Source organism: Molothrus aeneus, chromosome 27, assembly GCF_037042795.1.
Source record: "Molothrus aeneus isolate 106 chromosome 27, BPBGC_Maene_1.0, whole genome shotgun sequence".
NCBI classification, from domain to species: domain Eukaryota; kingdom Metazoa; phylum Chordata; class Aves; order Passeriformes; family Icteridae; genus Molothrus; species Molothrus aeneus.
In genome coordinates this window covers 5,792,920-5,817,112 of record NC_089672.1, presented here as the reverse complement: position 1 = coordinate 5,817,112, position 24,193 = coordinate 5,792,920, and the positions used below count along the sequence as shown (strand labels likewise).

At 67.2% G+C, this 24,193-nt stretch overlaps 1 protein-coding gene and 1 long non-coding RNA gene across 2 annotated transcripts; both read left to right on the top strand.

Moving 5' to 3' along the window:
- Window positions 1–2,932: 2,932 nt before the first annotated feature.
- On the top strand, window positions 2,933–15,267 carry MEF2B (myocyte enhancer factor 2B). The gene is made up of 9 exons (XM_066566546.1): window positions 2,933–3,039; window positions 9,513–9,592; window positions 9,726–9,929; window positions 10,000–10,131; window positions 10,734–10,884; window positions 12,891–13,036; window positions 13,793–13,904; window positions 13,990–14,077; window positions 14,575–15,267. The coding sequence occupies exons 2-9, from the start codon at window positions 9,539–9,541 to the stop codon at window positions 14,918–14,920; spliced, it is 1,233 nt and encodes a 410-aa protein (XP_066422643.1). The 5' UTR covers window positions 2,933–3,039; window positions 9,513–9,538; the 3' UTR covers window positions 14,921–15,267.
- A 7,691-nt stretch (window positions 15,268–22,958) lies between these two features.
- On the top strand, window positions 22,959–23,660 carry LOC136566909 (uncharacterized). The gene is made up of 2 exons (XR_010785086.1): window positions 22,959–23,073; window positions 23,273–23,660. It is a non-coding gene; the product is annotated as an uncharacterized lncRNA (long non-coding RNA).
- The last annotated feature ends 533 nt before the right edge of the window (window positions 23,661–24,193 follow it).

Here is a 24,193-nt window from a genome sequence, read left to right as displayed (position 1 = left end):
CCGGGGGAACCGAGGGAACCGCGGGAACCGGGGGTCCCGAACGTGCGCGCGCTCCCCGACCCCTCGGTGCCGCCGCTGCGGGAGCTCGGGCGGGGAATGGGAACCGGGAACGGGCACCGGGCCGGTCCTGCCTCCGTTCCGCGGTGCGCGCCGGGGCGGGCCCGTCCTGCCCCCGGTCCCGCCCCCGGTCCCGCCTCCGGTGCTGCCTCCGGTGCTGCCTCCGGTGCTGCCTCCGGGCCGGGACCCTCCCGAGCCGGCTCCGCCCCCGGCGGGGCCCCGGGAGCCTCCAGGGGGCGGCGGGAGGGAGTGGAGGGAGCGGGGGTGGGGACTGGGGACGGACGGACGGACGGACGGACGGACGGGCAGCGAGCCGCTCTCCCATTCCCAGCGCTGCCGTTCCCTGGGAGAGGCCCGGGACTGAGCCCGGTGTGGGACGGGGGCCCCGCGGTTCCCGCGTCCCCCGGGAGCGGCGCCTTTGGCCTCCACCTGCGCCGGGACCGTCCCCTGCAGCCCCCGGGGAGCTCCCGAAACGTTCCCAGTCCCGCAAGGCTGGGAAAGGACCCTCGGGCCGGCCCCTGGGACCCCGCGAGTTTCCCAGGCCTTATAAATACCCTGGGAAGCGGAATGCCAGCGTTCCGGGGGGATCCGCCCCGCCAGCACCGTCCCCTGGGGCCGCTGGAGGCTCCCGGCAGGACCAGCCCAGGGAAATTCACCCCGCGGGTCCCCGGGCGCCTCGGGAACGGCCCCGCGCTTCCTGGCACAGCAATTCCCGCGGAGCAGGGACCAGGGGACACCAGGGGACACCGGGGGACACCAGGGGACATTGGGGGGCCTCCCCCATCCCGGCGCCAGCAGCCGTGCCCAGCCGGGCATCCAGACCGAGCTGATCTCTGCCTGCTGGAGGAGCAGTGCTGCCTGTCCCTTCCTGTCCCTTTCTGTCCTTTCTGTCCCTCACTATCCCATTCTGTCCCTTCCTGTCCCTTTCTGTCCTTTCTGTCCCTCACTATCCCATTCTGTCCCTTCCTGTCCCTTTCTGTCCTTTCTGTCCCTCACTATCCCATTCTGTCCCTCTCTGTCCCTTTCTGTCCCCTCTCTGTCCCCTCGCTGGCCCCGCTGTCCCTCTCTGTCCCTCGCTATCCCATTCTGTCCCTCTCTGTCCCTCTCTGTCCCTTGCTATCCCATTCTGTCCCTCTCTGTCCCTTCCTATCCCATTCTGTCCCTCTGTGTCCCTTCCTATCCCATTCTGTCCCTCTCTGTCCCTCTCTGTCCCCTCTGTCCCTTTCTATCCCTTCGTTATCCCATTCTGTCCCTCTCTGTCCCTCACTATCCCATTCTGTCCCTCTCTGTCCCTTCCTGTCCCTCTCTGTCCCTTCCTGTCCCCTCTCTGTCCCATTCTGTCCCTCTCTGTCCCTCTCTGTCCCTCTCTGTCCCTTTCTGTCCCCTCTCTGTCCCCTCGCTGGCCCCGCTGTCCCTCTCTGTCCCTCACTATCCCATTCTGTCCCTCTCTGTCCCCTCTCTGTCCCATTCTGTCCCTCTCTGTCCCCTCTGTCCCTCTCTGTCCCTTCCTGTCCCTCTCTGTCCCTCTCTGTCCCTTCCTGTCCCTCTCTGTCCCTCTGTCCCTCCCTCCCGTCCCGCGTGGGCGGTTCCCGCTGGCACCGGGGCCGTGCCGGACTCGGGGCTATTTTCAAGTCCCGCCGTGTTGGCCTTGGCAGCAGCAGCGCTTTGGCTCCAGGCTCCTTTCCAGCATTTTTGGGAAGGGGGGGAGGGGGTGGCAGTCCCTGGGACTCGGCCCAAGGTCCCCAAAGCAGCTCCTGGTGACGGCATCTGTGTCCCTTTCCCGTGTCCTGGGCGGTGGCAGAGCTCAGCCGCGTCCCTTGGGGCGCAGCTCTCATCCCAGGGCATCCAGCACCCCAAACTCCCCAGAATCCCGGGATTTGGGGGTAGGAAGAGCCTCAAGAAGGAGCTCAAAGCTCTGGGAGCTGGGAAAGAACAGCCGGGCAGCGCCTGACCCGGGGGCACCGCGGGGTCCCTGTCCCCAAAACCCCGAAAACGGCTCTGCCCGGCACGGCTGGGAGTGGCCCTGACCCGGGCCGGGCCGGGGCAGTGCGAGGGGAAGGAAGGACAGGGCAGGGCAGGGCAGGGATGTCCCACACCCAAAGAGCCACCCCGAGTGTCCCCAGAGTGTCCCGGGGCTGGAGGGGACACCTGGACGGGTCCCCTCAGACTCTGCCGAAGCCCCGGCGCTTCTGTTCTGCCCCCACCCGCTCTTCAGGATCAATTACTATTACTGGCGAGGCTCATTAACACTCTGCTAATTGCACTCCATAAATCACGAGATGTAAAAGCAGCTCTGAGGAAGATGGCACGTCCTGAGCGCCTGAGAGCCTCGTCCAGAAATTCCTCATTTCTCCAGGTTTTCCACCCGATCTCCCCGGGGCTGGGAGCGGGGACAGGACCCCCAGGATGTCCAGGGTGCAAAAATGTCCCTGCTCTGGGGCTGGGTGGCACCTGATTTCCCTAATTTCCTGATATTCCCTGATATTCCTTGATTTCCCTGATTTCCCTAATTTCCTGATATTCCCTGATATTCCCTGATTCCTGTAATATTCCCTGATTTCTCTGAATTCCCTGATATTCCCTGATTTCCCCGATTCCCCTGATATTCCCTGGTATTCCCTTTTCCCACCTGCAGCGCCCGAACCCCCTGACCACGCCCCTTTCATTCACCCCGCCCCTCACCCAGACAAGGGCGTGACTATGCAAATAAGAGCCCGCCATTAACCAATGGCAGAGCAGCCCGGCTGCTGTATGCAAATCTTCGGGCGGTGTGGGCGGGGTTATGCAAATGTCAGCGGCGCTGCTCGGTCAGGCGGCGGCAGCGCTCCGGGGACACGAACGGGACCGGGACCGGCACCGACACCGGCACCGACACCGGGACCAGCGCCGGCACCGGCACCGGCATCGGCACCGGGGCCTCCCCGGCCGCGCTGCAGCGCCGGGAGGGCGCGGAGCCGCCGAGGAGGGAGCGGCGCTGCCCAGGTGCGTGTCCCGCGGCGGGCACGGGGGTCCCGCGCTCCGGTGTCACCGGCGGCGGGCACGGGGCTCAGGGCGGGCGCCAGCAGCGCCTGGGCTCCGCTTTCCTCGGCCGGGCTCCGTCCGCATCGCGGCGGGGCGCACGGGCAGGGGAGCGGCGGGGCCGGCCCGGGGAGGGGCCGGTGCGGCCGGGCCGGCGCCCGGCGGGCGGCTCTGGGCACGGCGGAGCCCCGGCCCCCGCCCCGCCGTCTCGGGATGGCGGCTATAAAAAGCCTGCGGTTTGCGCCGGGCTCGGGCCGGTTATTTTTACTCGTGTCTGCGCGGGGAGGAACGCCCGGGTTTAACCCAAAAGTGCAGCCTGGGTGGCGGCCGCCCTGCCCCGGCCCCGCCGCCGCCTCCCCGCCGCCCCCGCGGCCACCGGCGCGCGGGGAAACTGAGGCACGGCAGCGGCGGGCTCGGCGTGGCCGCGGGGACAGCGCGCCCGGTCCCCCCCGATGGCGCTGTCACCTCGCGGGGGTGGCACAGCGACCTGGCCGCTCCCGCACGGGCGGGCGGCGGCCCCGTCCCTTCCCGCTCCCGAGGGGACGGGACACGGGCACGGCTCCTGCCAGGGGCATCCCCAGCGTGGTGGCACCTCCATGGGCCATCTCCAGGGTGGTGGCACCTCCATGGGCCATCTCCAGAGTGGTGGCACCTCCATGTGCCATCTCCAGGGTGGTGGCACCTCCATGTGCCATCTCCAGAGTGTCCCAGGGCACCTGGGTCCCCCTGGCACCTATGGACAGCGAGGTGGATCCTCTGCCGGATCCTCCTGCCCAGCACAGCCCGCTGCCAGTGCGTCCCTGTCCCTCCTGTCCCTGTCCCTCCTGTCCCTCTCCCTGCTGTCCCTGTCCCTGTCCCTGTCCCTGTCCCCATCCTCAGGGATTTTTACTCTTTTAATGACAGAAACTCTCCCAGCGCTGCCGGTCTGGACTTTCCCAGGGAATGAATTTCCCTGGAAGCTCGGGATGAGCAGGAAAGCGGAGATGGGACCCAAGGAGGGAGGGCTGTGCCCCCAGGGGACCCCCCGGGCATCCCTGGGGCCGTGGGCTGGGAAAGGAGCGGGGGCGACCACCAGGACATCCCAGGCCTGGCCCTGTGCCACGGCCCCGCTGCCAGCTGGACACGGCACGGGGACCCCGGGGGGCTCTGGGGAAGGAGGGACCTGGGTGCAGGCTCAGCTCTGGCCTAGGACCCCAAACCTGCCCAGGGCACTCACGGCACCCCAAAAGAGCGGATTTGGGAAACTTTGGGAAAGTTCTGTGCAAAGGGAGAGGGATCCTGCTGGGTCAAGCCAGCAGTAAACCAGCCTAAACCAGGCAGTAAACCAGCCTAAACCAGGCAATAAACCAGCCTAAACCAGGCAGTAAACCAGCCTAAACCAGGCAATAAACCAGCCTAAACCAGGCAGTAAACCAGCCTAAACCAGGCAGTAAACCAGCCTAAACCAGGCAATAAACCAGCCTAAACCAGGCAGTAAACCAGTTTAAACCAGCCTAAACCAGGCCTCAGGTCTGGTTTAGGATCCCAAACCTTCCCAAGCCCAGGGCACCCATGACATCCCAAAAAAAGTGGATTTGGGAAACTTGGTGAGCCTTTGGTGCAAATGGGGAGGGGTCCTGCTGGGATCCAGCCGTGAGGGGCTGCAGAGCCTGGCACGCGGCACTGGGGGCACCCAGGAGGATCTGGGGGGAATCAGGACAATTGAAACCCCTGGAATTTCCCTCCTCTTCCCGGAAATCCCCGCAGGATGGTCAGGATAAGGCAGCTCCGCGAGCCAGGCAGCCCCAGAGCCCCGGGGCCAGCCCTGAGTGCCCCCAGCACCAAGCGGGGACCACCCCCAGGTTAATCCCAGCCCAATCCCGTGGGAACTGTGAGTTCCCTCCCTGGATGGAGCCTCAGTCGTGCCCTGGGCCGGAGGGGGGTCCGTGTGTCCGTCCATCCTCCCAGGGCCCTGAGCTGCCTCGGTTTTGGGGCCGTTTCAATCCTTCCTCCTTCCTCACACTCATTTTGGAACCGAAAATCCTCCACCCATCAGCCCGGGGCTTTCGCTCTGTGTCACCCCACGGGGACGGGGACAGTGACAGCGACAGCAGGGCTGGAGGGCGGCCGTGTCCCCCAGAGCCCCAAACCCTGGTTTTGGGGTTTTATGGCTGCTGGGCGTTCGGGAAGGGGGGGACGGGGTGTGGGGAGGTCGTGGTGGTCCCAGAAACCCCTCAGGGCCCCATCCCCGCCTTTCCCCCATTCCCCAGCTGGCTCCCAGTCCCCACCCAGCGCTGGTTTGTGCTGGTCCCTTGTTTAAACAACCTATAAAAAGCAGGAGCGCCCAGCACAAACTCCACGCTCAACTTTGACTTTTCCCCGTGCTGGGCTCGGGATGCTGCTCACAGCAGCTCAGCCATTCCCAGGGGATCCAAACCACGGGGCCAGGCCTGGACTTGGCCCTCTGGGCTCCGCATGCTGGGTCTGGTGCTCCTGAACCCCCATTTTTAATCCCCATTTCAAACCCCCATTTCAAACCCCATTTCAAACCCCATTTCAAATCCCCATTTAAATTGCCCATTTCGTGTCCCCATTTCAGACCCCCATTTCAAACTCCCATCTCAAACCCCATTTAAATCTCCGTTCCAGTCCCCATTTCAAGCCCCCATCCCCACCCCTGTTCCCCTCCTGGTCCCACCATCATCCCCTCCCTCCTGTGGGATTTTGCTGCTCCTGGCTCAGATTTTCCCCTCCCTTGGGATAGAAGCTCTTTCTCCCTGCTCTAATTGTATTTTTTCTCCCAAAACGCTTTTTGGGAGCTGCCAGAAGCTACCAGCGGGTGCTTGAGAACCAATCCCCTCCCAGTCCTTCCCAGTCACCCCCAGCTCTCAGATTTGCAGCAAAACCCCTATAATTTGGTAAAAAAAAACCCTTTCCTGCACTTTCTGCTCCCCATGGGAGGATGAATCCCCAGGCAGCTCCGAGACCTTGACTTGGGGGTGTTTTAGGGGAGTGCTCAACCCTGGAGCAGCTTTTTCCTTTAATACCCCCCCTGCCTGGATTTTGGGATAAATTTGGTGGATTTAGGGTTTCTGGGAGCATCCAGGGGCGTGGAGGTGCTGCAGGCAGTGCTGGAGGCCCCGTTGTGGTGCTGGGAGTCCCACGGTGGCTCACAGGGATTGTTTGGTCTCTGCTCACTGCTCGGGAGCTGGAATTGGGGATTTACACCCCTAAAGGCACAGAGAGTCGGGGGGGTTGGCTACAAACCCGACCCCAGCACGGGGCAGGGGTGAGGCCGAGCTGTGGGTGCTGGGTCCCACCGGGAATGGTTGGGATGAGGTGGGAGCGATCCCAACCCCAACCCCAACCCCAATCCCAATCCCAAACCTGATCCAAATTAGCTCCTCTCAGAACCCCCCTTGGAATCTCCCTGTGGCTGCTGGAACCTTCCAGGTCCCCCTGGGCTTCCCCCCATGGGGCTCTGAGGTACCACAGCATCCAAGGGTCTGTGGGGGATTGTCCCTAAGAAAATCCTTGGAGTTGTTCCATGTCCCTGCTGCAGGTGGGGGACGCAGCCGTCCATCCATGGATCCATGGATTCATCATCCCTGTGTCCATCCATCCATCCATCCATGGATCCATGGATTCATCATCCCTGTGTCCATCCATCCATCCATCCATGGATCCATCCATCCATCCATCCCTGTGTCCATCCATCCATGGATCCATGGATTCATCATCCCTGTGTCCATCCATCCATGGATTCATCCATCCCTGTGTCCATCCATCCATCCATCCATCCATCCATCCATCCATCCATCCATCCATCCATCCATCCATCCATCCATCCCTGTGTCCATCCATCCCTGTGTCCGTCCATCCCATGGATCCATCCCTGTGTCCATCCATCCATCCATCCGTCCCTGTGTCCATCCATCCATCCATCCATCCATCCATCCATCCATCCATCCATCCATCCATCCATCCATCCATCCATCCATCCATCCATCCATCCATCCATCCATCCATCCCTGTGTCCATCCATCCATCCATCCATCCATCCATCCATCCATCCATCCATCCATCCATCCATCCATCCATCCATCCATCCATCCATCCATCCATCCATCCATCCATCCATCCATCCATCCCTGTGTCCATCCGTCTCTGTGTCCATCCATCCCTGTGTCCATCAATCCATCCCTGTTTCCATCCTTCCATCCCTCCCTCAAATCTCCCCCCAGGCTGAGGCTCTGCAGGGACACGGGGGGGTCACAGCCAGGCCAGCACCCCCTGCCCCAAACGGGCCAATCCCGGGGTCCAGCCCCGAAATGCCACCCCCAAAATGACCCCCGGGGTGTCCCCAGGGAGCGCCGCAGGTGTCGGGGCCAGGAGGATGCCCCCGGGATGGTTGGGAACAGGAAACCCTCTCCTTTTCCAGCCGGGAATTCTCAGCCCTTTCCGGCGGGGCCGGGGTGGTCTGGGCACCCCCAGGCCCTCGGGGAGGGGGCACGGGGGGGGTCGTGCGTGGGCCCGGGGACACAGGGTGGCAGCGGGGCCGTGGGAACGGCAGCGCAATTTCCTTCCATAAATTAAAATTAGTTTTGATCAGCTAAAAATAGCAGCGAGCACGATGGTGAAATGGCAACGTGCTCGAGAGGGGGAGGCGGGACACGCCGGGGGCATCGGGGGACCCGAGGGTCCCCAACTGCACCCCTGGCACCGGCCTGGCACTGGGGGGGTCCCAGAGCCGTCCCCAACACGGAGCTGCCGCCCCGCTGTGTCCCAGCCCCGCTCCTGCCCCGTGGTTTGGGGACAGCGGGGACAGAGCCAGGCCAGGGCTGTCCCCACACCCGGGTGGGGCTGGGGACATCTCAGTGCCACCCGTGGCTCTGCCCCGCTGGCGGCTTTGGGGGATTTTGGGGTGGCTCTTGCTGGGGGTGGTGGCAGAGGGACAGAAACTGGGGGTGTGACAGAAACTGGGGGGATGTGACAGGAATTGGGGGGTGTGACAGGAATTGGGGGGTCCCAGTGCTGTGGGGGTGTCAGAGGAGTGGGAGCTGGGGGATGTGACAGGAATTGGGGGTGTCCCACACTGTGGGGGTGGCAGAGGGACAGGAACAGGGGGGTATGGCAGCAATTGGGGGGCAGTGACAGGAATTGGGGGGGTGTGACAGGAATTGGGGGGCAGTGACAGGAACAGGGGTGTCCCAGCGCTGTGGGGGTGTCAGAGGGGCAGCAATTGGGGGGTGTGACAGGGATTGGGGGGTGTGACAGGGATTGGGGGGTGTGACAGCAATTGGGGGGGTGTGACAGGGATTGGGGGGTGTGACAGGAATTGGGGGGGTGTGACAGGGATTGGGGGTGTCCCAGGGCTTTGGGGATGTCAGAGGGGCAGCAATTGGGGGGTGTGACAGGGATTGGGGGGGTGTGACAGGGATTGGGGGCAGTGACAGGGATTGGGGGGTGTGACAGGGATTGGGGGGTGTGACAGGGATTGGGGGGTGTGACAGCAATTGGGGGGGTGTGACAGGGATTGGGGGTGTCCCAGCGCTGTGGGGGTGTCAGAGGGGCAGCAATTGGGGGGGTGTGACAGGGATTGGGGGGGTGTGACAGGGATTGGGGGGTGTGACAGGGATTGGGGGCAGTGACAGGAATTGGGGGGCAGTGACAGGAACAGGGGTGTCCCAGCGCTGTGGGGGTGTCAGAGGGGCAGCAATTGGGGGGTGTGACAGGGATTGGGGGGTGTGACAGGAATTGGGGGGGTGTGACAGGGATTGGGGGTGTCCCAGCGCTGTGACACGCTCGGGGGTGCTGCGCCCCTCAGCCACGGCGGCCCCGGGGGTCGCCAGCCCCGTGTCCCCGTCCCGGGCCGGCTCTCGGGGCGGGCGGGCGGTTTCGCTTCGCCGCCTCCTCGTGCCGCCACTTCCTGGCCCGCGAGTGGCGGAGGTCAAATTTAGTCTGCTGGAGCCTGAAAAAAAAAAAGAAATTAAAAAAAAATCCCCAAATTTAAACCTCAAACCAACCCCTTTGTTTGAGGGACCCTCCCCGCCGCCAGCCCGGCCCCCTTTTAAACGCCGTCCCCGTCCCACGGAGCCGCCGGGAGCAGCTTCGGGAGCAGCCTCGGGGGTTTGGGGTGAGAACTCCGCTCCCAAACCCCCGGGATGTGGGATCCCGTGATTTGGGATCGCGGCCGACACCCAAAGGCGCTTGGGGAGTGTGGATTGGGGTGGCTGGGCAAGGCCAAGGGGATTTTTTCCCCTCTAACCCAACAGAATTTCCCAATTTCCCCCCATTTTCCGCTTGGCCACCATCTTCGCGGAAGAAGAAATGACCGAACTTCCTCCGAAAATCGATTTTTTTCGCAGCCAAACTTATTTTTGGCGGCGCTGGGGCGGACCCTGGCTGGGGACAGCCCCGAGGGCCGCGGGGCTCAGGCGTTTCTCGCTCTCTTCCAGCCCCGAACCCAGCGGAGGAGGCGAAAATGGGCCGCAAAAAAATCCAGATCAGCCGCATTTTGGACCAGCGGAACCGGCAGGTGGGGGCTGCTCGGGGGGAGGTGGGACCAAGGAGAGGATGAGGAGGACGGGAGGCAAAACCACCCCGGGGGGAGCATTTCTGGGAGGAATGGGCGCCGTTCTCGGGGGGTTTTCACGGCCGGCCCCCCTCAGGTGACCTTCACCAAGCGGAAATTCGGGCTGATGAAGAAGGCGTACGAGCTGAGCGTGCTGTGCGACTGCGAGATCGCCCTGATCATCTTCAACAGCACCAACCGCCTGTTCCAGTACGCCAGCACCGACATGGACAAGGTGCTGCTCAAGTACACCGAGTACAGCGAGCCCCACGAGAGCCGCACCAACTCCGACATCCTCGAGGTAGCGGCCGGGGCGGCCCCCGGGGCCCCGCGGTGGCCGCAGGGACGCGCTCATTGTCACCTCCCCGCAGACGCTGAAGCGCAAAGGGCTGGGGCTGGAGAGCCACGAGCTGGAGCTGGAGGAGGGCCCGGAGACGCCCGGGGACAGGGGCAGGAGGCTCGGGGAGGGCGTGGATCTGTCCCTGGCGCGGCCCAGGTTCTATGTGAGTCGCGGGTGGCACGCGGAGGGCCCTGTCCCCCCCCGGCCTTGGGTTCTGGTTTGTCCTGCAGGGTCCTCACCCCCTTCTTGGCCTCTGGTTCATCCTGAAGGGTCCCGAGGGTCCCCAGGTGTCCCCAAGGATCCCGTCCCCTCCCTGCCCTTGGGTTTTGGTTCATCCTGAAGGGTTCATCCGAGGGTCCCCAGGTGTCCCCAAGGATCCCGTCCCCTCCCTGCCCTTGGGTTTTGGTTCATCCTGAAGGGTTCATCCGAGGGTCCCCAGGTGTCCTGTCCCCTCCCTCTCTTTGGGATCTGATTTGTCCTGCAGAGTCCTGAGGGTCCCCAAGGATCCCGAGGGTCCCTGTCCCTGACCCCTGTGTGTCCCTGAGTGTCCCCAGGGGTCCCAAGGGTGGCTGTCCCTGACCCCTGTGTGTCCCTGAGTGTCCCCAGAGATCCCGAGGGTGGCTGTGCCTGACCCCTGTGTGTCCCCAAGGATCCCGAGGGTCCCTGTCCCTGACCCCTGCATGTCCCTGAATGTCCCCGAGGGTCCCTGTCCCTGACCCCTGTGTGTCCCCGAGGGTCCCTGTCCCTGACCCCGTGTCCCCGCAGAGCCCGGTGCCGCTGCCCGAGGCCGCCTACGGCAGCTCCCCCCCGGCCCCCGAGGGCTCCCTGGGCTCCCCGCAGGGCCAGGGCCGCTCCCCCGCCCTCAGAGCCGCGGCTCCCAAGGCACCGGGACGGTCCCCGGGGCCGCTGCCCCCAGGTAGGCTCGGGGACACTGCAGGGGTGGGCACCGGGGAGGGGACCCGGCCATGGGGGTCCTGTGCCCACCATGGGCACCCCGGCACCCCCTGGACACCCCATCCCCACAGTGGGCACCTCATCCCTGCCATGGGCACCCCATCACCCCCCTGGACACCCCATTACCACCCTGGGTACCTCATCCCCGCCATGGGCACCCTGGCACCCCCCTGGACACCTCATCCCCGCCATGGGCACCTCATCCCTGCCATGGGCACCCCATCCCCACCGTGGGCACCGCATTCCCTACATGGACACCTCATCCCCACCGTGGGCACTCCATTTCCACCATGGGCACCCCATCCCCACCATGGATCCCCCTCTCCGGACACCTCATTCCCTCCATGGTCACCCCATTCCCGCCCTGGCCCCTGTCCCGGCCGTGCCCACCCCGTCCTTGCCCCGCGGGGATTTTCCCCGCCCGGCCCCGCATGCAAAGCTCCTCCCGCGGGGCCTTCCCGGGCGCGGGGCCGGGGCTGCGTGGGCAGGAGCGGGGCCGCAGCTGTGGAAACACCGGCCCGGGGTGGCTCCAGCTGCTTCCTGTGCCCTGCAGCAGCGGCAGCAGCTGTGCCCTCACCCCGTGCCCATCGAGCCCATCCCGGGCACGGCCCAGCACGGGGGGCTCAGCCCCTGGTGGGGACAGAAAGGGGCTGGAAATGCCACAAACGCCGGGGCCTGAGCCTGGAAACCACCCGGGGTGGGAGGTGGCACGGGATGGGGACAGGCAGGGATGGGACAGGCAGGGATGGGACAGGGAGGCATGGGACAGGGAGGGATGGGACAGGCAGGAATGGGGACAGGCAGGGATGGGGACAGGCAGGGATGGGGACAGGGAGGGATGGGACAGGCAGGAATGGGGACAGGCAGGGATGGGACAGGCAGGAATGGGGACAGGCAGGGATGGGACAGGGAGGGATGGGACAGGCAGGAATGGGACAGGGAGGGATGGGACAGGCAGGGATGGGACAGGCAGGAATGGGGACAGGCAGGGATGGGGACAGGCAGGGATGGGGACAGGGAGGGATGGGACAGGGAGGGATGGGACAGGCAGGGATGGGACAGGCAGGGATGGGACAGGGAGGGATGGGACAGGGAGGGATGGGACAGGCAGGGATGGGACAGGCAGGGATGGGACAGGGAGGGATGGGACAGGGAGGGATGGGACAGGCAGGGATGGGGACAGGGAGGGATGGGGACAGGGAGGGATGGGACAGGCAGGGATGGGACAGGCAGGGATGGGGACAGGCAGGAATGGGGACAGGCAGGGATGGGACAGGGAGGGATGGGACAGGCAGGGATGGGGACAGGCAGGGATGGGGACAGGGAGGGATGGGACAGGCAGGGATGGGACAGGCAGGAATGGGGACAGGCAGGGATGGGACAGGCAGGGATGGGACAGGCAGGGATGGGACAGGGAGGGATGGGGACAGGGAGGGATGGGACAGGCAGGAATGGGGACAGGCAGGGATGGGACAGGCAGGAATGGGGACAGGCAGGGATGGGACAGGCAGGGATGGGGACAGGGAGGGATGGGACAGGCAGGGATGGGACAGGGAGGGATGGGGACAGGCAGGGATGGGGACAGGGAGGGATGGGGACAGGGAGGGATGGGACAGGGAGGGATGGGACAGGCAGGGATGGGACAGGGAGGGATGGGGACAGGGAGGGATGGGACAGGGAGGGATGGGACAGGCAGGGATGGGACAGGGAGGGATGGGACAGGCAGGGATGGGACAGGGAGGGATGGGGACAGGGAGGGATGGGACAGGCAGCACCCCAAACCCGGGATGGGGTGGCCACGGGCACACTCACTGGCCATTCCCGTGGGTGCCATTCCCTCCAGCCGGGCGTTTGCAGCCCCCGTCCCCTGCCCTGGGTGTCACCTCCTGTCGCAGCCCAGTGGCTTTCCCGGCACACCCGGCTGCCCCGGGGCTCATCCGTGCGTCCCGCTGTCCGTCTGTCCCCCAGGGCTCGGCTACCCCCTGTTCCCCGCCGCCAGCCTGAGCCGCGCCCTGGCCACCAAAACGCCGCCGCCGCTGTTCCTGGGGGCCGAGGGCCGGCGCGGGGAGAGCCAGGGCGGCCTGGCCAGCGGCCGGAGCAGCGGCACCGCAGCGGTGAGTCGGCTGTCCCAGAGCCACACGGCTGTCCCCAAGGCCATGCGGCTGTTCCTGAGGCCACACAGCTGTCCCCAAGGCCACGTGGCTGTCCCAAGGCCACACGGCTGTCCCAGAGCCACACGGCTGTCCCAGGGCCACACGGCTGTCCCCAAGGCCACGTGGCTGTCCCCAAGGCCACATCGCTGTCCCAGGGCCACACGGCTGTCCCCAAAGCTGCACGGCTGTCCCCAAGGCCTCATGGCTGTCTCCAAAGCCACACGGCTGTCCCAGGGCCACACAGCTGTCCCAGGGCCACACGGCTGTCCCCAAGGCCACACAGCTGTCCCCAAGGCCTCACGGCTGTCCCCAAGGCCACGTGGCTGTCCCCAAGGCCACACGGCTGTCCCCAAGGCCACACAGCTGTCCCCAAGGCCTCACGGCTGTCCCCAAGGCCACGTGGCTGTCCCCAAGGCCACACGGCTGTCCCAAGGCCACATGGCTGTCCCAGGGCCACACGGCTGTCCCCAAGGCCACACGGCTGTCCCCAAGGCCACGTGGCTGTCCCCTAAGCCACACGGCTGTTCCAGGGCCTCACGGCTGTCCCCAAGGCCACACGGCTGTCCCCAAGGTCACACGGCTGTCTCGTCCCCAGACCCCGCTCCTCCCATCCGCCCCTTCCTCCGGGCCTTGCTGGGGGGCTCGGGGAGGGGTGGCTCGGGGTCCCCCCGGGGTTTTGGGACCCCGAACCCATTGGGGTCCCCCCGTTTTCCGCAGCGGCCGCTGTACCCCGCCCTGCAGACGCTGAGCCCCGTGCTCAGCCCGGGCAGCTCCGGCCTCCCGAGCCACGGCCTCGCCGGCTTCCCCTTCCTCAGCCCGGCCCAGGCGGGTGAGTGGCGCCGCCCCAGCCTCGGGACAGCCCTGTCCCTCCCTTTGTCACCCCCTCCCGCTCACTGTGTGCTCTCACCCCGCAGATTTTGGGGCTGGAGAGGCCCCAACGCCCCCCGGATTCCTGCAGCCCCCCCCGGCCTGGCAGCACCCCCGGGACGTGGCAGCGCTGGGGTGAGGAGGGGTGGGGACAGGACAGGGGACAGGATGGGGACGGGGGGGACAGGGCAGGGGACAGGGCAGGGGATGGGGGGGACAGGGGTGGCCCTGGGGTGGGGACAGGGTGGGGACAGGGTGGGGACAGGGCAGGACAGCGGGGACAGGACATGGCAGCACTGTGGTAAGGACAGGGGTGGCCTGGGGTGGGGACAGGGGGGACAAGGGGAGGGTGACCCCATCCTGCTGCCACCTCCCGGCCATGGGCGGCACCGAGGGCCAGCCCCCACCCACCGGCTGCTCTTGGGGCTCACCCCGAAGCACCCCCAGGTTATTTCCAGCCGGGATCCCCCCTGGGTCTTGTCCCCATGTCCCCCCCAGCAGCCGTGTGGGCCCAACTGGGCCAGAACCAGCCCAGGACAGGAGCTCGGGGGGTCTCAGCCCCTGTAGGGGTCACAAGGGGACACCGCGCCGGTGAGGCGGGGACAGCCCCTCATCCCTCCCTGTCGCCGCAGGGCCAGCAGCCGCATCGTCCCCGCGGAGGAGCCGCCAGCCGCTGTCCCCGGCGCGTCCCCGCAGCCGCAGCCCATCAGCATCAAATCGGAGCGGGTGTCGCCGGGGCTGGGCTGTGCCCCGGGCACCCCCCAGCCCCCCCTGGCCGCCCTGGCGCCCCTCAGCGAAGCCCCCCGAGCCCCCGGCGAGCTCCAGCCCCGCGATGGCTTCGCCAAGAGCTTCCCCCCGTACGCGCCGGGGCCGCCGCGGCCGCTGCCGGACGAGCCGAGGGTCGCGGTCCCCGCCGTCCCCGCCGTCCCCGCCGTCCCCGCGCGGAGGGCACAGCCCCTGGACGTTTGGCAGAGATAGCGAGGCCGGCGGGGCGCGGGGAGGGGAGCAGCCCCCGCTTCTGCCCCATCGCAGCCCCTCGGGATCCCCCCGGTGCCACCAGGGTCGCTGTCCCCGCCCGGGGGCTGCAGCTCCTCCAGACCCCCCCTCCCCAAGTCCCCTCCTTTGGGCGCGGCCGGGAGCTGTGGCCGTGTCCTGTCCGGGGGCGCTGGGCGCTGTCCCCGCAGTGTGTCCCGAGCGAGTCCCCAGCGAGTCCCCAGCCTGTCCCCAGCCTGTCCCCAGCGTGTCCCAGCAGCCGGAGTGGCCGGGAAGTGCCACGCGGTGGCAGCAGGACTGAGAGCAGCGGCAGCGGCTCCAACCCGGCAGCCCCGGCCCAATCCCGCAGCCAGGGGGACAGGGGACAGGGACAGGGGACAGGGGACAGCGCTGCGCCCCCAGCCAGGGGCTCTTTTCTATTTATTATCTTCGCACCAATAAAGAGCTGGGGGGCTCGGGGTGTCTGCTGTGAGGTTTTTGGGCGCAGGCGGCCCAGTTTGGGGTGGCACGGGGGTGATGTCCCCGCGGGAGAGGTGGCACTGCCCGCACGCCCTCGGTCCCAGCGTCGCTGTCCCCCCCCGTGTCCCCCAGGCTCAGAGCCACCTCTCGGGGTCGCTGACCCGCGGGGTGGGTGACAGCCGGGTCACCCCTGCTCCGGTGGGGTCGCTGGGGCTCAGCCGTGCTGCCCCCACCCCTCGGTGACCCCAGAAAAGCCTCTCGGGGGTCTCAGAGCACGGGGGAGGAGGAAAAACCCCTGAAAATCGGGATCTGGGGGGCAAGGCGGGGGTTAAGGCGCGGCCCAGCTGAGCTGAGCCTGTTTTGGGTCAGGGCTGGGCTGGGTTTGGGGGTTCTGCCGGTTTTTGGGGTGGGGGACCATCCCTGGGGGCTGTGCTGGGCACGGCCGCGCTGCTGGGGGGTGACAGGGAGGGACAGCCGGGTCCTGCAGCGCCACCACCCCACGGGGACACCTGGGGGGGCTCGGGGCACCCCAGCACCGCTCGGGCACCCCCAGGCCGGGATCAGGCAGGGCCGGGGGTCCCGCACACCCCCCAGGCCGAGCTGGGCCCCTTCCCCCGGCTGGGGAGCGATGGATTATGGCCCCGAGATTAAAACCTGGGCGGGAGATTAATCCTGGGGAGAGTTTGCCCGGTTTAATAGAGCGCCACAAATACCAGGCGGGATTAGGGGGCTGTGCCGAGCCGCGCCGGGCCCAGCGCCACCCCCCGAGGGTGGCAGGTCCCCTCCAGGGCCACCTTTGGGCCCGGGCCGGGGTCTGCGGCTGCGAGAGGAGGCGACACAGCGGGAGCGGGAGTGGGGGCTGGGGTAAGAGACTCTGATTGAATAGCAATGACTGCATGATTTATGGTTTGCATTATTGCACGCCTCATTTGAATATATGCTAATCAGGCCTTTTTTTTTTTCTTTTTTTTTTTTTTTCCCTCTCTCCCCCTGGTTTTGTTTGTAAGATTTAGATTTGCTATGGCAACCCGCTGGCATGGAAGGAGCGCCAGGAAATGTCAGGGCGAGGTGAGCCCCGGGGAGGGGCCGGGGGCTGCGGTGGCAGCGGTGGCGGCGGGGGCGACGCGGCGCGTCCCGGCCCCGGCACCCGGGAACGGCCGGCGGGACCGGAGGGCAGCGGCGGGAGCGCCGGGAGCGGCCGGAGCTGCGCATCCCGGCCCTGCCCGCAGGTCCGGTACCGCCCATTGCGACACGTCCCGAACTGGGCTCGGGAAGTGCCCCGGGGTGTCCCCAGCCCCGCTGGGGTCCCTCGGAGCGGCCTCGCTGTCCCTGTGTCCTCAGCCTGGCGGAGGGGCTGGCGCTGCCCATGGCGCTGCCCCAAAGGTGGCACCAGGGACCCGCAGCTGCCTGGCGGTGCCGGGGGTGACTCGGGGCAGCGGCAGAGCTGCGCTGTCCCCAGCCCCGGCCGCCTCTGGCGCTCCCTGAGCCCTTCCCAGCCGGCCCGGGGGCGGCCCGGTCAATCCCAGTCACCCCAGGCCCAGCCGGGGCGGCCGCGCCGCTCGGGGGGCGCTGGGCTCCGGCGGAGCCGCCGGGGCTTTGTCTGCGCTCGGGCCGGCGCCTCCCCTGCGCTGCGGGCGGGACGTGCCGGGGGGACCCGCACCCCACTTGGGGGCCGGGGACCTTTCCAGCCGGGCCTGGCACGGTGGGTGTGGGGTTATTCCGCCCGCAGCAGCCCCTGTCAGCGGATCCCTCGGGGGGGGGGGGTGTCCCGGTTCCCGGGTGGCCACGGGGTCCCCGCGCTGTCCCCACCCCGCAGCTCTGCCCGTCCCGGGGCAGGCCCGGGGTGGCTCCGGAGCCCGGTGTCCCTGCAGGGCCGCCCTCCCCAACCGGGGCCGATCTCCGCTGGAGCCGGGGCCGTTCCACGCCTTACAGCGGGGCCGCACCGAGCCCCGGGGCCGCGGCCCCGACGGAACGGAGCTGACCGGTCCCTCCTGGCGTCCCCGCCGCCTCAAACCGGGGCCGAGACGGGCACCGGGGGCTGCCCGTCCCCCGGTGCATCCTCCCCCAAACACCCATTTTGTTGTTTTGCAAAAGCCCTGAAATATTCATGGCGCTGTGCCGAGCGCCTCTTAATGAATTTTTGATCAAAACTCCATCAAGGAGCCCAAATACGCCACCCACTCCCCTAAATCCGCGCCGTCGGGGCTGGGGGGCAGCGGGCCCGCCGGTACCGGGCGGCTGGAGGAGCCGGGCCCGGCCCGAGCGCCTTTTACCGGGGGAAGCCCCCGGGCAAACCGGGGCTCTCACGGCCACCGAGGGCGGGGATGGCACCGCAGCACCGGGCACGGGAATCACGAGGCTGGCCGCAAGATTTGGGGCGTCGGACGCTCAGGCCAGGCCTCCTGCTTCTGCCGGGGCCGGCAGGGAGCGGCCGAGCCGCCGGGAAGCCCCGGTTGGACGGGACGGGCGGCGGGCGGCCGGGGACGCGCGTCCCGGTGTCCCCGAGCTCGGCCGCGAGAAAAATTCGTTAATGAGGAAATGCATAAGCGGAGCTCATTAGGGCAGAGCGCGGAGCCCGAGGCCTCCCCGCAGCACCGGGCCGGGGGCCGCTCGTCCCCGGGGCGGGCAGGACTCGGGAGGGCACCGGGGCGGCCCCAGCACCGGCAGCGGCGCGGTCCCGGTTCGGCGGCGGCCGCGCATCCCGGGGGCTCCGGGGATCAAACCAGGCCCGGCTCTCCCCGGCCGCGCTCGGGGGCTCCGGGTCCGCGGGGGTTCGGTGTCCCTGGGTGTCCCCCCCTTCCCCGAGGCCGAATTTGGAGCGCGAACCCCCCCCGGGCGCCGAGCGGAACCCCCGGGATTTTTTAGCGCTCCCAAAATGCCGGCGTGCCCGGGAGAAGCGAAGGGAGGGGGGAATCCGTTCCCGGGGGTTTGGAGGTGTTAACCCGGGAGCAGCGAGGGATTTGGGCTGGAATGAAATAAAAAAATGCCAATTTCTGCTCCATTTCCACGCAATAATCCCGCAGCGGCCCGGGAAAGGGGAGCGCCTTCCGCAGCCGCTGCCGCAGCCCCGGGAGGGGGGCACGGGGCAGGGGGACCCCCAAACCCTCCCCGCGCCCCCCCTGGGGTGCCCCCAAATCCCGAGGGTCCCCGGGGAGGCGCGGTGGGGTCCCCGGAGCGGCCGGTGCCACCCGCTGCCCGTGCAGGGCCGCATCGGCGGGGTCAGCGGGATTACTGTTATTATTATTATTATTATTATTATCATTATCATCATTATTATTATTATATCTCCTTTTTTTAAATAATAAAATCCTCGTTATTTTTAGGTTCTGCTGCTGCCAGAGCCGCCCCCCGCCCCCGCGCTCCCCCCAGCCTGGTTTCCCCCCTCCCTCTCCAAGCTCCGGGCGAACCTATCCCGCTCCCGACGCGAGCGCGTCATTCCTTACGTAGTAAAATATGGAGAAAGCAAGGAAAAAAAAAAAAAAAGACGCATTTTTTCCCCTCCTCTCTCCCATCTCCATTTCCAAAAGGGACAAAATGGATGTTTGGGCGGAATCCGCCCCCCGCCACTGCCGCCTCACCCCGAGGCCCCGTCAGCGGCGGGGCCGGGGCTGCCCGGTGCGCTCGGGGCGTTCGGGCGGACGTTCCCTGTTTAACCCCACGTAACGGCAACGTGAGCGCGGGGGCTCCGCTTCCCGCAGCCCGACCGGGGCTCCCGGGAGCCGCAGCCCCGCCTGGATGGCCCCGGGCTCCGCGCCCTGCCCGCTGCCGGTGCCGGTTCCCCCCAGCCCCGGCGTCCCGGCGGCTCCCGGCTCCCGCGGCCGCCGCTAAGTCAGTAATGGACGCAGAGGTGCGGAGGGAGGTAAATAATCCCCTCCCCACTCCCTCTTTTTCCGCCGCCGTTTTTCCCCCCCTCTCCTCTGCCCCGCACTGAACTCCCCGCGCCGGGGCGGTCGCCGGTGCCGCCGGTGCTGCCGGTGCCGGCGGGGCAGGGCTGGGCGGGCACCGGCGGCCGCCCCGCTCCCCCTCCCGCTTCTCCCAACTTGGAGGAAGTCTGCGAGGGGGGACCCCGCGCCTCCCCTTCCCTCGCCTGATATTTTTAATTTTTTTTTTTTTTTTTCCGGGGATGGGTGGGGTGTTCTTCGCCCTCCCCCCGCCCCGTCCCGGATTAGGGTCCCGGCAGCCCCGGTGCGAGTGTCGGGGTGGGGGCGAGATGGCGCGGGAGGGGGGGACGGGGACGAGGCGTGGAAAGCTGCCCTCCCTCCGGCTCCCGCAGCGCCGGGAACAATGGCCACGGGCTCCGTGGGGACAATGCCCGGCGGAGCCGAGCTGCTTGGGTTGCAGGACACGTCCACCACCGCCTCGGCCACCCCGGGCCCCGGCCCCCCGCTCCCCCGGGCCACGCACCCCCCGTTCCCCCGGGACCGTGGGAAAACGCGTGGCCGGGCCCGGCGGGGACACAAGGGAGGGGACACCAAACTTGGCGAAAAGTGTCCCCGCGCCGCCGCGGGGGTCGCCGCCGTCCCCCGGCTGCTCTGGGGTCCCCGCGGAGCCCTCGCGGTCGCTGTCACCCGGCGCGGCTCCTCCCGCCGGCCCCGGCGGGTGCCTCGGCCGCGGCTCAACAGGTCGGTACCGGGCACGGCCCAGGTGCGCCCGGCCCCGCTCCCAGCGCCGCCGCGCTCCCCCCGAGCCGCCCTCCCCTCATTATTCCTGTTATCCCAAGGCAGCCTCCGTGCCCAAACGCCGGCATGTGCGAGGCAAACAGAGCGCGATTGTTCCGAGCCTGGGAACGCGCGGAGGGGGCGCGGGGGCCGCCGCCCGCCGCCCCCCGCCCGGCCCCCGCTCAGACGCGATTGTGATGGAAATAGGCCTTTCCCCGCATGCTGTTGAACTTGATGTTGACTCCTTTTCTTTTTGGAGTTTCACATCTCCTCGCTCACTTGTTTTGTGGGAAAATTTTCTCCCGAGCTTCGGTGTGAAATTAATTAATCGGGGCCTCTAGATGGCAATGGGACACAAAAGGGGACAGCCCGGGGAAACTCCGGCAAACTCACAAAAGCCACCCCCGGGGTTTAGAGCCCCGGGGCCGGTCGGAGCGACTGCCCTGCCCTGCCCGGTGCCCGAGGTAAGGGGCTGCCGGAGCGGAGTTTCGGTGTGTGCAGCTATTTTGATATTTTTTTTTAATGATAATTTTGCGAGGGAAGGATTTGGGGTTAAAAAAAAAAAAATAGAGAGCAGGGAGAAAGGGGCGTGGGGGGTTCTGTGTGGGGCTGGGGTGTTGTGTGGGCATTCCCTTCCATCCCTGCGTTGGTGCGAGGTTGTAAAAACAACAACAACAACAACAACAAAAACAAAAAACCAAAAAAAAAAAAAAAAAAAAGGAAAGCAAAAAAGGAAAAAGAAGGGGAAAAAAAAGAATACAAGGGAAAAAAATATCCCCGTGCAAAAAGCCGGGGTTGAATTCGGTATTTCTGGCGAAAGGAAGAAAAAATAATTAATTCTCTTGGTTTGTTGCTATTTTTCCCCTTGAAAAAAAAAAAAAGTGTCTGGGTGGTTCTGCAGTGCCCGGCTCTGCCCGAGCGGGCACGGCGGGAATCCCGCGCCGTTGTTCCCCGAGCTGGGGAATCTCCGCCGCGCACGGGGACGGGGGAAAACCAGTTCGGCTCCCAGTTTGGACTGGGAATGGTTGGTTCGATCCCCAGTGCCTTCCCTCGCTCGCAGTTTCGACGGGTGCAGCGCGTGTGTCGGGATCGGCGGCGACGGGGGGAGAAATGGAAAATCGGATTTTCCTCGGAAGCTCTTGGCAGGGCAGGATGTGATGGCTTGGAGGCGCATCAATCTTCTGCACAGCGCTCGGGGCTTTGGGGGAATATTTTCGCAAATATTTAGGCCAGAAAATACGAGCGTCAAACGCCATCCCGCTCTTTGTTGCCGCAGCACCTTTGGGTGACAGCGGCTGCGGGAAGAAAATCGTTAAAATCTGTTAAACCTTTAGTTTTCACCCGCATCGATATTTTCAGCTGGGCAGGAATTCGGGGGAATTCGCTGGGGGGTTTGGGGACCCCTTTTCCTTGGGATCGCTCCCCCGCCTCTCCCGAGCTGCTGGAATGGAGCTGCGAAGCGACGCGGAGGGAAACGACTCGTTGGATTTTAAATGCAAATAATTCCCAGCGACGTTGGAGTCAAACGAGCGGAGGGGGGGAAAAAAAATTGGAGAAAAGAAAAAATTGGGGCGGGAAGAGGAAGAGAAAAAGACGGGGTGGAGTGAAAAAAAAATCTCGGTGGGAAAAAAAGCGCGGAGGGAAATAAACAGCAGAAAAATCCACTTTGGAGGAGAACCGGGCCGGGCGGGAGAGCGGCTCCGGTGCCCGGGGAGTGCCCGGTGCGAGGCTGCGGTGCCCGGGGAGGCTGCGGTGCCCCGGCAGGGGCGAGCCGGGACAGACTGACAGCCGGCCGGACAGACGGGCAGGCACCAGGTGCGGGGCTGCCCCAGCCCGGGGTGTCCCCGCAGCCGAGGCCGTGTCCCAGCGCGGCCCTGCGCTGTCCCCGCGCCGCGGGCGGGTGGCACCGGCCCGGGGCGCCCCACGCCCTGCCCGCCGGCGGGACCGGCCCCGGCGCACCGGGCAGGGGCTCCAGCGCCGCCCACCCCCGCCCCCGCCGCCGGCCTCGCCGCCAAAGTTGCTCCAAGTTGGAGCCGTGGCGGCGGCTGCTCCTGACGCGTTTCTCTCTTTCCCTCCCCAGGTGGGCACGGCCGAGCGGCGTCGCGGGCACCGGACACCGGGCGAGGCGGAGGTAACGGCGGCTCCCCCCAGCTCCTCGCCGGCGGCAGCCCCGGGACGCGGCCGGTAGCACCGGAGGGATGCGTGGCAGGTGCGGGACCCGCAGCTGGTGGCGTTACCGGCAACGGCGGCAACTTCCCGGCCCGGCCCCGGCGGCGCCGCTCGGTGCGCTGGGACGGGGCCCCGCGGCCGGCCGGGCTGCCGGGGCTCCGGTGCTGCGGGGGGGAAGCGGGGCCCCCGCGCCGAGCTCCGCCGCGCTGCCTCCCGCCGAGGCGGCCGCCGGTTCCTGCGGCGAGCGCCGCGCTCGCACCGGAGCCCAACATGGCTGCTGTAGTGAAGGTATTTCATGCACACGGGGGTCTGGGCGAGGGCAGAACGGGGCACCGGAGGCGCCGGGGCCGGCCCAGCGCCCGCAGCCGCCGGGGAACCGCGTACAGGCGGGCGACCAGTCGGTAAGTGGCGGGAGGAGCGGGCCCGGTGCAGCCCCCGGCGCGGACACGCGTGGGGCCGCCGCTCCCCCGGTGCCGCCGGTGCCCGGCTCCCCCCGCGCCTCCCGGGGCCGCCGAGCAGTGCCCGGCGGGCACCGGAGACCGGCGGGGGCGAACCGGGCCGCCGCGGCCCGCCCGGGCCCTGCGCGGTGCCAGCGGGGCCCTGGGCGGTGGGAGCGGCACCGGCGGCGCCCCCGCTGCCCGGAGCGGCCCCTCCCGGTACCGGGACCGGGCCGGAGCGGCTCCCGGGGCGGCGGCGAGGCTCCGCCGGCGCCGTTCGTTCCCTCGGCGCTCGTTGCTGGGTTTTACCCTTCGGGCAAACGGGACCGAGCCGTGGGCAGCGCGGCGGGCACGGGCGGCGGCGGGGCCGGGGCCGGCGGCGGCCAGGGCGGAATTTCGGAGCCCCGGTTGGGAGGTAACGGCGGCGGCTCGGCCCACGCGGGGCGCGGAGCGTGGGGAGGATGGCGGGCAGCAGCACCGGGGCCGCGCGGGGGACGAGCCGGGAATTGGGCACCGCTGGCACCGCGTCCCCGCTGCCCGCGCTCGGCCGCGCCGCGGAGCCGCGGGGACGGTAACGATGGTAATTAATAGCCATAATAATGATAATCAATTAGCGGCAGCTCGGTGAGAGAAGGACGGAGGAGGCACGACCCCGCACGGCCCCGGTGGCGGCGCGGCCGCCGTTCAGCACCACGGAGAGCGGCGGGGCCGGTGCCCGGTCCCCGGTGCCCGGTGGCGGCGGGAGGAGGCTCCGCTCGCTCCCCGCGATGCTGCGGCCGCCGCTGGCATTTTGGAGGGCTCCGGCCAAGGGCTGCCCGGCCCTTGGTGTGCCCGGTGAGGGACGGAGAGCCCCGCTGCTCCCGGGGAGCCCCCGGTGCTGGCGGGTTGGCATTTCCGCCGGCGCCGCCGTTCCTTCCCGCGCGGGTATTCCATATATTCCATATGTTCTATAGATTCCATATATTCTATAGATTCGACATATTCCATATATTCTATATATTCTATCTGTGTAGGTGTGGGTATATAAAAGGCCGAGTGCGGGCAGCAGGGCCCGGGTCGGATCTCTGCCTTCCTCCCGAAATCGGAGCACCGGGAGCGGGAGCCGGGCCCCGCCGCCCAGCCCGAGCCGCCGCTCCCGGTGTGCATGGCCGGGCCACAGCCCCGCCACCGTGCCCGGGCCGCCGGTTGGTTTCGTTTTCCGCCGTTTCACCGGGGCTCGGCGCCATGAGGCGACCCCGGGAGTGCTGCGGAGCCCGCGGGGCAGGGCCAGGCCGGGGAACCGGGGACGCGACGAGCCCGGGAACAACCGGGGGCACATTCGGGGGCCCCGCGTGGCTCTGGGCTCGTGTGCGGGGACGTGCGGGCACCTGGGCGAGTGTGACCATGGGTGTGAGGATGCACCGGGAGAGACGAGCGCTGCGCGTGCTCCGGTGAGCCCGGGCACCTTGGCGTGGTCCGTGCCCGCAGGGGTCACGGCCGTGCCCCCGGTGAGGCTCCCGGCAAGGGCTCCTGTGCCCCGGCCCGGCCGGTGCTGC